The 15849-nt window shown below is 40.5% G+C and overlaps 1 protein-coding gene across 2 annotated transcripts in view; it reads right to left on the bottom strand.

Moving 5' to 3' along the window:
- Positions 1 to 1126: 1126 nt before the first annotated feature.
- Positions 1127 to 15849, bottom strand: part of SHQ1 (SHQ1, H/ACA ribonucleoprotein assembly factor) — a 74743-nt gene continuing 60020 nt past the window's right edge. For both annotated transcript variants that reach the window (XM_039333514.1, XM_039333522.1), the window contains exon 12: positions 1127 to 3159. In XM_039333514.1, the coding sequence (XP_039189448.1) occupies positions 2559 to 3159 (601 nt within the window). In that variant the 3' untranslated portion in view covers positions 1127 to 2558. The remainder of the gene's footprint in view (positions 3160 to 15849) is intronic.

The following is a 15849-nucleotide window of genomic DNA, read 5'->3' on the forward strand; positions in this document are numbered from 1 at the left end:
TGATGTTTTTACTTCAGCCAACTGATGAAAATTTAAATGATTATAAACTAGGTGCCAAAAGAAGTTTTAGGGTTTGGTAGCACTTTGACTTTGAGGTGGAGCACAAAATTTGGACTGCATATGTGTGTGCATGGAGCCCTGTCAGCAACACCCTGGAAGCAGCTATATCTATTCCTGGATTAGTGCAGCTGTCTTGTGATCAAGGAGAAATCAACCTGTTATGATTAAGGTGTTGCCAAATATGCTCATATTTTATATTAATAAATACCAGTAAACAATAAACCGATCCATCTGCTATGGAAAAGCATGAAGAAGATCTGAGTAGGAACATCTGCCCCACAGGTGTTAAATAGGAACTGGAGGCATCATAAAGGGAAGCATGTGCTTTCCTGATAAATACTTTTACAATAAATATTTGTAAAATACTTATTTAAATATTTTAAATAAATACATTTCGAAAGAAAAACAATAACCTAAATCAAAGATTGACAATCGTCTGATAGCTGAGAGAGCTGTGGTAATGGGTAGTAGTGTGGTTAAAAGGCACATACAAATAGGATCAAGATTTGATGGAGTTTTGAAGGGATTCTGATTTGTGCATTCTTTTTTAAAAATATTTATGTTAAACCTATATTGGGGCTTATGTGGGAGGAGTGTTACTATGATCTTGTAGCATAACTGTTACTGATTATTGTAGAGAAGCACATTCTAATGTTATTATTTTAAGGAAATACTTGAAATACTACATGCCTGCAGTCAAAAGCTAGTTCTAAAAATTCATATATTTCTAAAACAACAAATTGTTTTCTCTGAGAGTGAACAATCCTAAATATTGGGAGCATGGGCGAAAAAGTCAACCTCTAAAGTCACAATAAAGTCAGACCAAAGTAAGAATTTTGCTTATGTAGGAAAAGGGTGGAATAAAGGGTGTTATATTTTCATCAATATAGCAGTCAATTCTCAGTGAGGAAGCACACTTCATTGCCTGTCACAAAATGGTGGGCTGAAAATGAATAATAGGGCACTTAACTTTTGCCGTAGGAGTTCCAGTGCTTGGACAATTGTATCCATGATACCTCCACAGTTTTATTTTCAAATTTGCACAAACTAAACACATTGACCTAGCTGGTGTCTTAGGTACATTTTCTGTATAGTTTATTATGTTATCACTAATCACTGTGGAAATACATTGTGAAAAACTTCAAATAATATGAAATAGTATTTATAGTTCAGGATGACAAATTATGAATAGGGACATGCATATTGTGTATCCTGGATGCAAATGAAAAAATGCAGCTTTGTCTATTAATAGCAAATATTGTAAAAAAAAAACATGATTTGGGCATATAGCCCTCAATGAGAATGGTCATTTTTGCTCTTCAATCACAATGCATCTTTTATTAAGCCACTGGAATAATTACATCTATGTTATTTCCTACATTTCAACCTGCATTCTAACCAGTGAATCACATTTTCTCCAGCTGAGCCACAGGCCAGTAGCATAAAGGTAATCTATAATCAAATATTTATTAATCAGCAGTGAAATATATGTTGTATGCTCTAAAATAATATTGCCAAATATAGTCACGTCTCACAAATGACAATTTTGATGGATAGAAACCTATCAATTTTACTCCATGAGTTTTGATCTCCCCCCCCCAGTTTTTAAGTTTCCTAATCTTATTTTTACATATTTAACAAAGGCTGGTATGAACCTATTTGTACTTAAAATTCTCATTCATCCAAATATATATAAGGTGGAATTTTTTGACTATATATCCAAAGAGAATACATACCAACACCTTTTCTTTTTTGTCACACATGTGTAACTAAAACAAATATCTTAGCTGTTTTTAATATTGTTTTTAGTCAATAATGTTTATATGTATTTCTCCTAATTATACCAACATTGTTGATTCAGCCTCGGATATTCACATATTGATTTTGTATGTGGTGATGAACGATCACAACAAAATCTTTCAATTTATATCATACACATATCTCAGCATACACACACATCCTAATTTATGTTCAAATTTTTGATAAGACAATTATATTGCATAATTTGCATAAAAATAAATACTGAGAGATATCTGGATTCCAACTTGTGTATTGTTTAGAGAATTGAAATTTGGATTGGTTCATAGTAAAATATTAACTGAACCAATCTCTTTCCCATCACTGCCTGCAGTAAGTCCCAATAAATTCCACAAAATTCAGTATTGGGAAATATTATTACCATTAATCTGAACAGATATTGAATATGCTGCATATACAGAAATCATCTTGAAAGTCAAAAATATTACATGCAAATATCTGGAAACTATAATATTTTTTACTTATTCTAGTCAGGCACAAGCACCTCAAAATATTTAAAAGCAAATAAACAAGATATTAAACTGTTAACAGAATTAATTTTAAAATACAAAAAATAGCTAAGCTTATATTTTTTCCAGAAACTCCCTTCCATATTTGATTATATTTTTCCCTAATTATTGTCTAAGAAGCTTCATCTGTAATACCCAAAACTTTGGAGTCACTTCCAAGAAATGTTCCTTTTAATTAGGATCCAGTAAAAGTCCTTCAGGCTGAGCGGTGCCTTTGGTTTCCATCCCTTGCGAAGGGCTGCTGCAATCCTGGCCGTCACCCCTCAGAGGAGGTGCAGCTTTAGGCAACTCCGTCAGCCTTACTGCCGCCTGCATTTGCTTTCCTAATTCTTCTATCAGTTTTCCCGAAACAGATGTAGACTGTAGAGAAGCCTTTGATTTTTCATTACTACCCTCCAGTGTCAAAGTGCCTGTGTCTCGCCTTAATCCATTATCGTCAATAAGTGGGGCTGTCCTCTTCTCTAGGAGTGTGCATTGTAAAGGATTTATTTTCCCATCTTCACTGGCTGAGGACTCTTGTTCATCCGAATCAGAGACTTCTGTCTCGTATGATGAAGTGCTGCCCGAGTCCTCAAATTCGCTTGATTCTTCTTGGGAGGGAGGCAGCAGCTGCTGCACAGAATCGCCTGCGTCGTCAATCGCTTTTAACTCTTTCTCTTCCTCTCGTACCAGAAGTGCAGCTGTTTCCAGCTCATTTAATTCAAAACCCAAGTCCTCCTTAGCCAGCTCTGCTTTCTGCATGCAATCAGCAAGCGCTGCCAACTTCTTTGACCTGCGGAAGGGAAGATCCAAAAACATTCAGTGTTTCTGACTGACATAAATGTAAAAGTGACCAATGCAATAATATATAGAATGATAAGTAACAAGAGGCCCCATGAGTAGATTTTCTGATTATTCAACAACTGAGCATCAATCATGCTTCTTGTTCTTTGTCTGATTTATAAAAGCACCTTTCCCCTTAATTCCACATGGCAAAAATTCCTCAGTAAATTCATGGAATGAAAGGGTGGACTACATTTTTCAGGGGCATTAATAACTAGACAGTCCTTTGACAGCTGCCCAATTGTTAGGCCTGGAAGTGGACAAAGGGTAGATGGGGCCAAGAAAGCTTCTCTCTCTCTCTCTCTCTCTCTCTCTCTCTCTCTCTCTCTCTTTCCATAATTCCTCTGATAAACACATATCCTTGCAGACTAGATTTATACACATGCCTCTGGGTGGTGTACAAAGATAAAAACACAAAAAGCAATAGAATGAAATAACTAAAAAAAAGCAGGAAAATTCATTTTAAATTTATAAAATAATACAAACCGTTATGTTAAAAGCATAATTTGCAGAACAATGAACTAATTTTTCCAGCAACAGAGCCACTTTGCAGGCTCCCGCCTACTTTAACAGACCTCCCCAGAGCAGGTGACAAAGCCATGTCTTCAGGTCCTTCTGGAAGGCCAGCAAGGTTGGGGCCAATCTGACCTCAGGGGAATGATGTTCCAGAAGGTGCGTGCCACCGCAGAAAAGACTCTCCTCTTGGCTTCTATCAGATGATACTCCTTTCTGATTGGGGAGTGGGGGTCTCTCAAATAATCCAACCCCATGCTATGTAGGGATTTAGCTGTAATTACAAGCATCTTGATTTGAACCTAGAAGCAAATTGCTAACCAATGCAGCTAGCAGAACAGAAGTGTAAACTGTACTAATCTAGGTTCATCATTCAGTTTGTACCAGCTAGAGTTTCCAGATGCTCTTCAAGGCCAGTCCCCTGTACATCATATTACAATAATACATGTGGGAGGTGACAAGGGCATGAGTGACTGAGTGGAGGGTCTCCTGATCTAGGAATAAGAGGAAGTGGCATACGACCCAAAGTTGTGCAAAGTTCCTCCCAGCCATGACTGCCATTTGCTCATCAAACATGAGTCATGAGTTCTATAAGGATCGCTAGATTGTGCACTGAGTCTGTCTGGAACAGCACCACCCCACCCAAAACTAAAGATGGTAAATTCTCAAGTGCTGGTGGTCCCAAAAGCTGCCAGTGTGAGTGGAAGCCGGTTGTCCCCCATCTAAATTCCCCCAGTCTCCAGATACCAAGATAAAATATCAACAGCATTGCTTACTTCACCTGATGTGAAGTAAGGAATGTGAAGTATAATGCATAATGATGATACCTCACACCATGGCTAAAGATGACCTCTACCAATTGTTTCATCTAGATTAGGGGTCAAACTCGTCGTATCACATGACGTGTCACGACGTATCGTGACTTTTTTCTCTTTGCCCGGAGCTTGGGTGGGTGTGGCTTCCCACGGGCTGGCAGTTTGACACCCCTAATGCAGATGTTAAACAGGACAGGAGATCTTGGATATGTCAGGATAGTTAGAAGAATAAAATAAAAAGTAGCATCCCCTCCCATTGCTCTTAATCAGGATCAATGATCAAATCATATTTTCAGGATTAAAGGCAATATCTCTTTGAGCAATAACTGGTGGTTATCAGCTGGGAGAGTGTTCTTTTGCATGTTCTAATTGCAGAATTGCTGGCTAGCAGGTCTTCATAAAATGCTTTTCAGACGCTAATCATTGTATAATTTTATTTATTTTTATTTATTGGATTTCTTTGTTGTCCATCACACTAATACAATGACTCTGAGCAACTTTTACAATACAGTAAACTGTAAAAAGTGTAAAAAAAAACCCAATTAAAATAGAATAAAAAGCTAAAATTAAAATGTAAGATGATGGTCAACTTGGGGGAGAGAATTTTCTCTATCTCATCAGCCACCTTCAATATAGTGGAATTCTGTCAGGGTCCCAGGCCAAAAGGCAAAAGCACGTTTTTAGGCTCTTCCAGAAAACTATTAGTGTGGGGGCAGGTCTCGTCTCTGAGAGGATAATATTTCAAAAGACTCCTCTCCTGGACCTCTCTACCTGAAATTGGGATCCGAAGAAGGCCCTTTCCACTGGAATGAGTGAGATAAATTAATCCCAATAGCAATTGGACATAAGTCATTTTCCTTTAAACTACGCGAATAACAAGTTGCATTGATTTGTAATGAATTCAACAAACTGCAAAGGTATTTCTAAAATATTAGAAAAAAAAGAGCCACCTCCCACCCCAAATATTCTAAAATCACTTCCTGATACTATCCAGCAGCCTGTAAACCACTAGAGACTTTATTTATGCTACATCTATTTACTCATGATAGCCAACAACATTTTTAAAAATATAAAATTAACATAACAATGTAATCAATTAACAATTACAAGCCTGATTAAACAGATTACAGATGTTCTGTTTCCTGAAAGGGTGAGAGACAATTCTTGAATGCTCTGTTACCAAAAAGGTCAGTATCGCCACTTCAAATTATGCTTGAGAGGGTCCTAGCAACAAATGCAGAACATCCTATATACAAGCTTCACATGATTCCTGTAAATTCAGTGACAGATGAGGATCAAGTTGCACTTTCAGAGTGAATACAGTATATATATATTTCTTTCAGAAGAATGCATTATGTTTGAACTTTAATCCTAAATCAATTTCCTACTGACAATGGCAGTCTTGTCTGGATTAAATTGTAGCTTGTTCTCCCTCATCTATGTGTCACTGAGTTTAGACAATGCTTTCTTAGAGTAGCTGGAAAACAGAAAGTTCTGAATGATCACCATCAATGTTTCATGTAGCTATTGAATACCAAGAGAGACAAGTTGGAATCTTGTGGGATATTAGAAGTCAGAAATCCAGGTTTATATAGTAAACCTGCAGCACTGTGCTCCATATCCAATCCTTCCTGACAATCCAGGATAGCCATAACAAAAGTTGTGAACAGTTTGGAAGAATTAGCAACTCTGCATTTATCCCATCCAATTTCAGCCCAGGCATCACAGTACTTATCTTGGTTGAAAACCCAGCTGAAATGGGTCCAGACAGTACATTTAAAAGCCTTTACTGGAAGTAATCTGTGCTGAGACCATTATTCACTCAGCAAATGTAAACTGTGGCCTTGTATACTTCCAACATCAACACCTGGTACCAAAAGTTAACAAGGGATTTTCGTTCCCACATCAACAAATCTGGGCATCTCTAATATTCAGATAATGAAGGAAGGGAATGCATATGAGCCATAGTGGCACAGTGGTTAGAATGCAGTATTGCAGGCTAATTCTGCTGACTGCCAGCAGTTCGATTCTCAGCAGTTCAAGGTTGACTCAGCCTTCCATCTTTCTGAGGTCGGTAAAATGAGGATCCAGATTGTTAGGGGAAATATGCTGACTCTGTAAACTGCTTAGAGAGGGGGCTGTAAAGCACTATGAAGCAGTATATAAGTCTCAGCTTATATACTATACTTATATACTATATTATACTATTGCTGTTAATATACCGTAAATGACTGCTTGTGGTGGGAGATGGAATCCCAGGAATTTCAAAGAAAGGAAGAAAGATTTCATTGTAAATTAAAATTCTTCAGCCTTGCCTTGCTTAAAAAGCACAGAGCAATTGGAGAACATGGAAATATGCTTCCTAAAGAAGAATGTTAATTTGTAATACTTTGGGCCATCTTTATTTTTGTGCATGCTTGGGAATGTACTTCCCCTTTTTCCTGTTTACATTTTCAGTCACATTCATTTCAGTCACGGCATTGCTCCAGTTTGGTAAAAGCCTGTGAATACAGACACATGCAAATTGTTCAAATTAAAAAAAAGAAACTGCGCTTGCCTCTTTATCACTCTCACTGGGTAGGAACAACAGAGCCACAATTAGCATCTCTCCCTGTCAGCATGACATGAATGGTATGATTGAAGGCATGACAACTGTAAAGAGGAGCAAGTGAGAATTGTTTCTTTTAGAAGCTTTTCCCATTTTATGAGAGCCACTTGCTTGCTAAATTAAAAAAAAAAGTATAGTCTGCACTTATTTAAATACCTTGTCTCTATAGCTAACTATGTCATACAGCAGGGGTCTTCAAACTTGGCCCTTTTATGACTTATGGAATTCAATTCCCAGAATTCCTTAGCCAGTGTGCCTGGCTGAAGAATTCTGGGAGTTGAAGTCCACAAGTCATAAAAGGGCCATGTTTAAAGATCCCTGTCATACAGGGACAAATGTGTTAACTGGATTAAGGGAAACTGAATTGAAATTTTTATTTGTCATTTTTTTTTCTTAAAGACTAGAGAATTCAATGCTATCTGATTGCTTTTAAATGTTTTTACAGAGATAATATTTAGGAATATAGAAGAACAAGGGCACATCTTTTAGCATAATTATCATCATCATCTCCCACCAATTCTCAAGGTCTGCAACAGCTGTTTCTCCAGGCTCTGATACCTCAGATTCTTTTAAGTGGCAGCATCAGGAATTTGAACCTAGCATATGCCCTCCCTACTTAGTTGCTGAGCTACCACCTTTCTCTTAATAGTCTTATAATTGGGGTTGAACATTCTGCTGGAACGTGTTTTCAGAGGCTGCATTGCCCCCTGGAATGAAGGTAATTTAGAAAGGGCTGAGAACATTAAAAGAAAAAAAAAAAAAAAAACACCATTCAGCTATCTCCATCCTTTCCACACACTTTTAAATAAAATTCCTTTAGGAGATTAAGAAATGTTCTCTGTGTTATACTGAGTAATTATCCCTCCTGGGAACTAGAATATAAAGATCCTTAAAATCATTCTGCTGAGAGAACAAGCACTTTTAACTTTTGCCTCACAGGAGTTGTGTATTACATTATCAGCTGCTCGCTCTGGTGTCACTGTGTCATGCCTCGCAGGTTAGTAGACTTTGGCAGAGGAAATGAAACCCAATCAGTTACAGCAGGATTTATTGCAGACCTGCTGTTGCAGGAAGTGGTGAAAAGTTGATTGATAGCCTGAGAAAAAAACAAACCTCTGCTGAAAAAACAAAATAAAACCGAACAAAAAAACTAAAACAAAAAATGCCAGCATGTGTCTGTTAGTCACACCTGATTTCTTTTTCCTCCATACTCTCTCTAGCTCCGCATTTCATGCAACACATTGTTTTATTCTCTTCTTCGTAAAAATATATATATTTACATACACCCAAGAACCCCACAAATCAACCAGAATATACTTAACCTACCAACATTGTAGGCATTTTTCTATTGCTTAATGACAGGACAGCTGACAGGACAGCTGACTTCTCCTAATTAGGGCCTCTATTTTAACCACTCAATCTCAAGATTTAATTAATAGCCGACTTTTTTATACCACCACTCTTTTTGAACCAAAAGGTGAATATAAACGTGCTAAAAACCTCCTAGTATCAACAACTTAAATACATTAACACATATCTGAGATGCTGATAAATGAATAAGTAGCATCTTAGCATAAGTCTGGAACAATGTTCTTTTCAGAATATAGTTTCCAAGCAAATAAATTGGAGCTTCCCATGACCTATATACTATTTAAGCTCCCTATGACACTAAAGAGATATACAATAATTTTATTATTTATTAAATACTTTTTACATATTAAAAGTCATTTTTAAATCAGCTGTAAATTCCTCTTAAAGAGAAGAAAAAAATACTGGTGCTTTGCTGTAATCTTTCTATTTCCTTAGCATTAAAGATGGAGAGCTATTCAAGTATTTAAACTCTAGTATGCACAAAGAAACCCCAGAACAACAGCCATTCCTTTCAAAAGAGAAACATCCATATTATCAGAATGAATATTACATATGTTTGGCTGACAGCCAGATCAGCAAACTTCATAACACCAGGAGCATTATAAGCACTTCACAATTCTGGCTAGGAGCCAGGTAAACGTATGACTCATTCAAACAAGACACTGTTTATTTTTAAAGATACAGACATAATCACTTGTCTTCCATTTGTGCTGCAAATCACAGGCCTGACATCTTATCAAAAGCAAGGGTATAACATGCACTCTGCTCAGAAAACAAGAGCAACAGGCAGAATTTCCTGTCACGTAGGTACCTCCAACATGTCTCTCTTTTCCTGACAAACAAGAACAAGTAATACAGACCTTTTTCAAACAAATTCAGCCACAAAGTCAAGAGGATGACAAGTGCATGCTATCTGAGGAAGACAGTTACATTATCAAGAATCATTCCTAGGAAGGAGAAACCTTGCCTGAGCAAACTTTTGCTGCTAAAAGTAATCCATAGAATATTTTTGATTAGAGATATAAGAGTATATCTCTATTGGACCACTATAGGTTTAAGAACAGGAATTCCAATTTTTAGAGACAAAAATAAAATATAAGACTATGAATAGTCCCTGAAAAAAACATTTACATTATCTCTCTTTATTCATAATGAGTTATTATGATCTTGCTATATATATTTTTGTTCCTTCATTGCCTGACTATTACTGATAAGAACATGAAATAAACTGAGGGAGGAAATGGGCTGCCTTTTTTAGCAGGAACCCATTTATGCTTGTTAATATACTGTATATTCCGGCGTATAAAACGACTTTCTAAACCCTGAAAATCTTCTCAAAAGTTGAGGGTTGTCTTATACGCCCAGTCGTCTTATACACCGGAAAATACCCGCATGTGCGTCAGAAGCCAGCTGGCCGGGCTGGGAGGGGAGAAGCGGTGCCTTCCGAGAAGGAGCTGACGCTCCAGCCGTGCCCCTCTTGTGTGCGATGGGCTGTGCGGCATGGAAAGGGGCTCCCGCGACCCCAGAAGGCTGAAGGGGCTGGCAGGTCCCGGGGGGGTGGCTGGGAGAGGGCAAAAGGTGCCGGGATGAGGATGGGGGGCTCCAGGTTGGTGGGTGTGAGAGTGCAGCCGGCAACTCCGAGGCGCGTGGATCCTCCGTGCAGCTTCCGAGGCCCCGGATATGCCGCCGCTTGGCTCTCCACCAGGCTCTCCGCCAGAGCCTCCCCCCCTCCACCGACAATTGTACGGAGCTGCTTATGTGTCCTTGGCAGCGCCTCCCCCTTCAACCTCTCCTTCCTTCCTTCCTTCCTTCCTTCCTTCCTTCCTTCCTTCCTTCCTTCCTTTCCCCTTCAATATCCTTCCTTGTCCATCTCCTTCTTTTCCCCTTCAACCTTCCTTCCTTCCTTCCATCCCTCTCCATCCCTTGGCTGGTGTGAAAGGACAGCCGGCAGCTCCGAGGCCCCAGATGTGCCACCGCTTGGCTCTCCGCCAGAGCCTCCCCCCCTCCACCGGCAATTGTGCGGAGCTGCTTGTGCGTCCTTGGCAGCGCCTCCCCCTTCAATCTCTCTCTCTCTCTCTCTCTCTCTCTCTCTCTCTCTCTCTCTTTCCTTCCTTTCCCCTTCAATATCCTTCCTTGTCCATCTCTGTCCCTTCCCCTTCAATCTTCCTTCCTTCCCCATCTCCATCCCTTGGCTGGTGTGAAAGGGCAGCCAGTGGTTCCGAGGTGCGTCCAAGGCCCCGGATGTGCTGTCGCTTGGCTCTCCGCCAGAGCCTCCCCTCCTCCACCGGCAATTGTGCGGAGCTGCTTGTGCGTCCTTGGCAACGCCTCCCCTTCAATCTCTCTCTCTCCTTCCTTCCTTCCTTCCTTCCTTCCTTCCTTCCTTCCTTCCTTCCTTCCTTCCTTCCTTTCCCCTTCAATCTCCTTCCTTCTCCATCTCCTTCCCTTGGCGGGTGTGAGAGGACAGCCGGCAGCTCTGAGGCGCACAGATCCTCCGCGTAGCTTCCGAGGCCCCGGATGTGCCGCCGCTTGGTTCTCCACCAAGCTCTCCGCCAGAGCCTCCCCACCTCCCTGGGCAATTGTACGGAGTTGCTTGTGCAGCACCTTGGCAGCGCCTTCCCCCTTCAATCTCTCTCTCCTTCCTTCCTTCCTTTCCCCCTCAATCTCCTTCCTTGTCCATCTCCTTCCTTTCCCCTTCAATCTCCTTCCTTCCTTCCATCTCCATCCCTTCCCCTTCAATCTCTCTCCTTCCTTCCTTCCTTCCTTCCTTCCTTCCTTCCTTCCTTCCTTCCTTCCTTCCTTCCTTCCTTCCTTCCCCCTTCAATATCCTTCCTTCTCCATCTCCTTCCTTTCCCCTTCAATCTTCCTTCCTTCCATCTCCATCCCTTCTCCTTCAATCTCTCTCCTTCCTTCCTTCCTTCCTTCCTTCCTTCCTTCCTTCCTTCCTTCCTTCCTTCCTTCCTTCCTTCCTTCCTTCCCCTTCCCTCCCTCCCAACATTTTTGAGCAAGGAAGAGTAAACTGCTCCAGCGAGCATTGCTACCATATTTTCCGGCATATAAGATGACTTTCTAAACATGAAAATCTTCTCAAAAGTTGGGGGTCGTCTTATACGCCGGAATATACGGTAGCTCAATTTTACAAATTTTTAAAATCAAATTCATTAATTAAATCATATGGGTTGTTAAATGAATGTAGATCTGACTTACTATTTCCTCTGATAGCTGCTATGTTAACTGAGCTGGGAGGGTATCCCATCAGCCGCCTATCAGCTGTTTCTGGTGCGCTCAGGAAATAAATTGCCTCCAATTTAGCTTAGAGCCACTGCAGTTACTTTTTTTAAAAAAACCAGCTGCTGCTAGCCAGCTCAAGCATTTTCAGCTAGCTGCCCAGAGAGGTGGGGTGGGGCCATTGCTTTAAAAAACAAATAAACTTGCCATTAATTAGCTTAACAGTCTCCAGCCAGGCACCCAGAGGAAGATGGGACAGGAATTTGCAGAACTCTCAGCTTGCAATAGTAACAGAGATGGAAGGGACCTTGAGATCATCTAGTCTAACCCATTGGTCTAACAAGAGAGTATTTCTGATAAATGCCTATCCAGTCTCTTATAATAATAATAATTTGGGTCACCCGAACTTCTGGAGGCATTTTAAATTTAAAACCTACAAACTACAGTAATATATGCTAATCTCCAAAATAAAAGTTCAATAGTTTGCAAACACAATAGTTTGCAAAGTACAGTAGTTAAAAAGCAGAGCAGTTCCCAAAGTGCTTGCAAACAAACACTATAAAGGGTAATAAAAATATTTTAAAATACTTACAGAAGTAATTCTAGCACTCAAGCCCAGGAAGTAGCAGATTGCAGCAAAAGCAAAAAACGGTGTCGACTCGGCTCTTGTTTAGCCATACGACCAGGCACCCCCACAAAAAAACAAACAAACAAACAAAAAAAACCCCCACCATTCCACTTCTCGTAGCCCTGAATGGCCCAGGAAAGTCACAGAGATAAAAATGGCCACCGCTGCAGTAGAGACTGAAACCAAGTCACATGGCTACACAGGCCTCTTTTTGGTCACAATTTTGAACACCTTTCTGAATTAATTCATTTTTATGAAAACTCACTAAATAAACACTCGTACCTGGGGGATTACCTGTACCCATGAGTTTGTAGAGATTTTCTAATCTATCAGGAATCCTTAGATTTAGCAATCACAATTGGACTGGCAACTCTGTTTTTAAGCAAAGTGGTCACTAAGTGAAACTGTGATTGTACTTATCTTAGTTCAGGTTTCGTTTGCTTTACAAATTTACAAAGGTTGTAAATGCAAGGATTGTCTATAAATTTAGTTTGTCATCATCGTCGTAACTGTGAATGGTTGTTAAATGAGGACTAACTGTATTCTCCCCACCAAAACCCATGGAAAAATAGTTTTCTTGACTCCAATGCAATTTTGTCATCACGTTCATGAAAACATCAGTACAGAAGTTATGCATTGTACTGTAGTATACTTCAAACCCAAATGTCCCCTCATCAAACCTCAGGATTGCAAACAATTATGAAAGGAAAGTTGTCATTTAAATTGGATTACAATTAATGTTTTTCAAACTTTTAAGATGTGTGGACTTTAATTCCCAGAATTCCACAGTCAGCTTGCTGGGGATTGTGGTCCTCACATTTTAAACTTGACAAGTTTGAAAATGCAAATAACATCAGTACTTTATTCTTTTGCAAGAAATATTTAGACTTTGCATTGCAATTTCCCAACAATTGCTATGTAGAAACTGTTAAGAAAATAGTTTACAGAATATCTGTATCTGTCTTGTACCTAACCATTGAGCCATCTAGCACAGTTGAACAATTAACAAAATTCTTGTTCAACTAGTGTTTTGACATTTTTGTCTGCATAACACTAATTCCGCCACTGTTCACTTCAAGACTATAGTAACATTGTTTAGTGCAGTGGTTCTCAAACTTTTTAATGCTGCAACCCCAACCTGGTCATAAGTCGAGGACTAAACCGGTCGTAAGTTGAGGACTACCCAACCGGTCGTAAGTCGAGGACTTTTTCTGCCCGGGAGCGCTGCGCATGTGTGGTGCCGCCCCCTGCACCGGCCGAGGCGTAGCTGGCAAGCGGCAGAGACAGAGCAGGCCGACCACCGGCTGGGCCACCAGCTGGCCCAGCCCAAGGGAGGTAAGGCACCCGCCAGAAAAGGGGAAAAAAATGGCAGACAGCCTTGCTTGTCGACCCCCGTGAAATGGTCGATTGACCCCAAATGGGGTCGCGACCCATAGGTTGAGAACCACTGGTTTAATGGAAAGGCTTGGTTTCAAAAAAATAAACAAAATCCGTACTAAGATGTCCCAATATTCCTGACAACTTTCTAGCTAAAAGGAAGTATTTAACAGCTAAATCTCCATCAATGAGAAGAGCTGTTGTAAGTACAAGCAGTAGCTCAAGAGGATGGGGGGGGGGAGGAAGAAAGATTTTGCTCCATAAAACTAGGCATTAAGGAAAAGTCAAAAGACGGGAGTTTGCCTGTGACTTCAGGCAGTTTAATTAATTATAAAAAAGATGTGTCTCAAGCAAAGCATAAAGACTTGGTAAACGTACCCTGAAGTTTTAAACTCCTTTGATAATTTAGAAAGATTAAAGTAACTCATTTTAATTTTCCCATGTGATTAATTGAGCTAGTGAATACTAGGTGTACTCAAATCATATGTACATTTACAGCAAAGATAGCTTGTTATTATGCCAAGAGTGATCCTACGTAAAGAAGCATAATACGACTTTTTCAAAATGTTGTTTGTGGTAATTATCAGTTGCTGTGGTGCCAACCACTTAAGGAAAATGTTTAATTGCAAGCTAAATAGTATGCATGTTTTTATTTAGCATGTAGCTTCAGGGAACAATCAAAGCAATGAGAGGCAGCTTTCCAAACCTTGCCCATACATCTGACATTAACAACTGATATTCACCACGGCTTTACTATGGGTGGGCCTGGTGGTTGCTTCAGTTACCTGTCACTCTAGAAAGAGTACAGAGAAGAGCAATAAAGATGATTAGGGAACTGGAGGCTAAAGCATATAAGGAACGGCTGCTGGAATTGGGTATGTCTAGTTTAACGAAGAGAAGGACGAGGGGGGACATGATAGCAGTGTCCAATATCTCAGGGGCTGCCACAAAGAAGAGGGAGTCAAGCTATTTTCCAAAGGGCCTGAAGGCAGGACAAGAAGCAATGGATGGAAACTAATCAAGAAGAGAAGCAACCTAGAACTAAGGAGAAACTTCCTGACAGTTAGAACAATTAACCAGTGGAACAACCTGCCTCCAGAAGCGGTGAATGCTCCAACACTGGAAGTTTTTAAGAAGAGACTGGACAGCCATTTGTACGAAATGGTATAGGGCAGTGGTGGCAAACCTATGGCACGCGTGCCAGAGGTGGCACTCAGAGCCCTCTCTGTTGGCACATGCACCACCACCGGCGCTAGCAGCAGGTCCATCAGATCACCACCGGAGCAGGAGCCCCATCCAGCACAAAGAAGGCGAAGCAGCTGACTAGCAAGCTCGAGTACAGGTGGTAGAGCAGAGGTCACCAACCATTGTTGATTGGTGGACTAGAAGAAAAGGGAGAAGCATTTTACATGCGTGCATGCACGCATAGGGCCGCGAGCACGCATGCACTGCAAGTGGGGCAGGGCTAGTGCCTCCATGATACTCACTAGCCCTGCCCCGTTCTTGTGTGGTGCAGCGCCTTGTATCTGCATCCCGTGGCGTGGCAGCAGCCGTTTTTGCGCCTTGCAGCACGGTTGCCCATTTTTGTGTCCCTGGTTTTTGTGTGCCAGAGGCAGCACTCGGAGGCACCTCCCTGCTCCCCCCCGAGGGCACCACAATGCTGATGCGGCCCTGGCACTTTGTGATAAATAAGTGGGTTTTGGGTTGTGGTTTGGGCACTCAGTATCTAAAAGGTTTGCCATCACTGGTATAGGGTTTCCTGCCTGAGCAGGGGATTGGACTAGAAGACCTCCAAGGTCCCTTCCAACTTTATTATTATTATTATTACATTCAAAGATTTGGAAATTCTGCTGCAAAGTGACTTATACTTTTTCCTGTCTTATCCAATTCAGTAAGATAGGTTTATAACATTTTGCAGTGCACAAAAGAATGAAATAATACAAACTCTTTTGCTTTTATATCCTGGACCTGCCTTCTGTTTTCAGTAGTGATTTGGTAACTCTTGCTAATACCAACTAGGAGGCATATCATCTCCCTATTTGTGGTGTGCTTGAGACAAGAGGCTTCATTCCCTGGGTTGCTTTTCAGGCAATTAAAAAGTCA

Source organism: Crotalus tigris, unplaced genomic scaffold (genome assembly GCF_016545835.1).
Source record: "Crotalus tigris isolate CLP2741 ecotype Arizona unplaced genomic scaffold, ASM1654583v1 scf7180000017625.6296891, whole genome shotgun sequence".
NCBI lineage: Eukaryota > Metazoa > Chordata > Lepidosauria > Squamata > Viperidae > Crotalus > Crotalus tigris.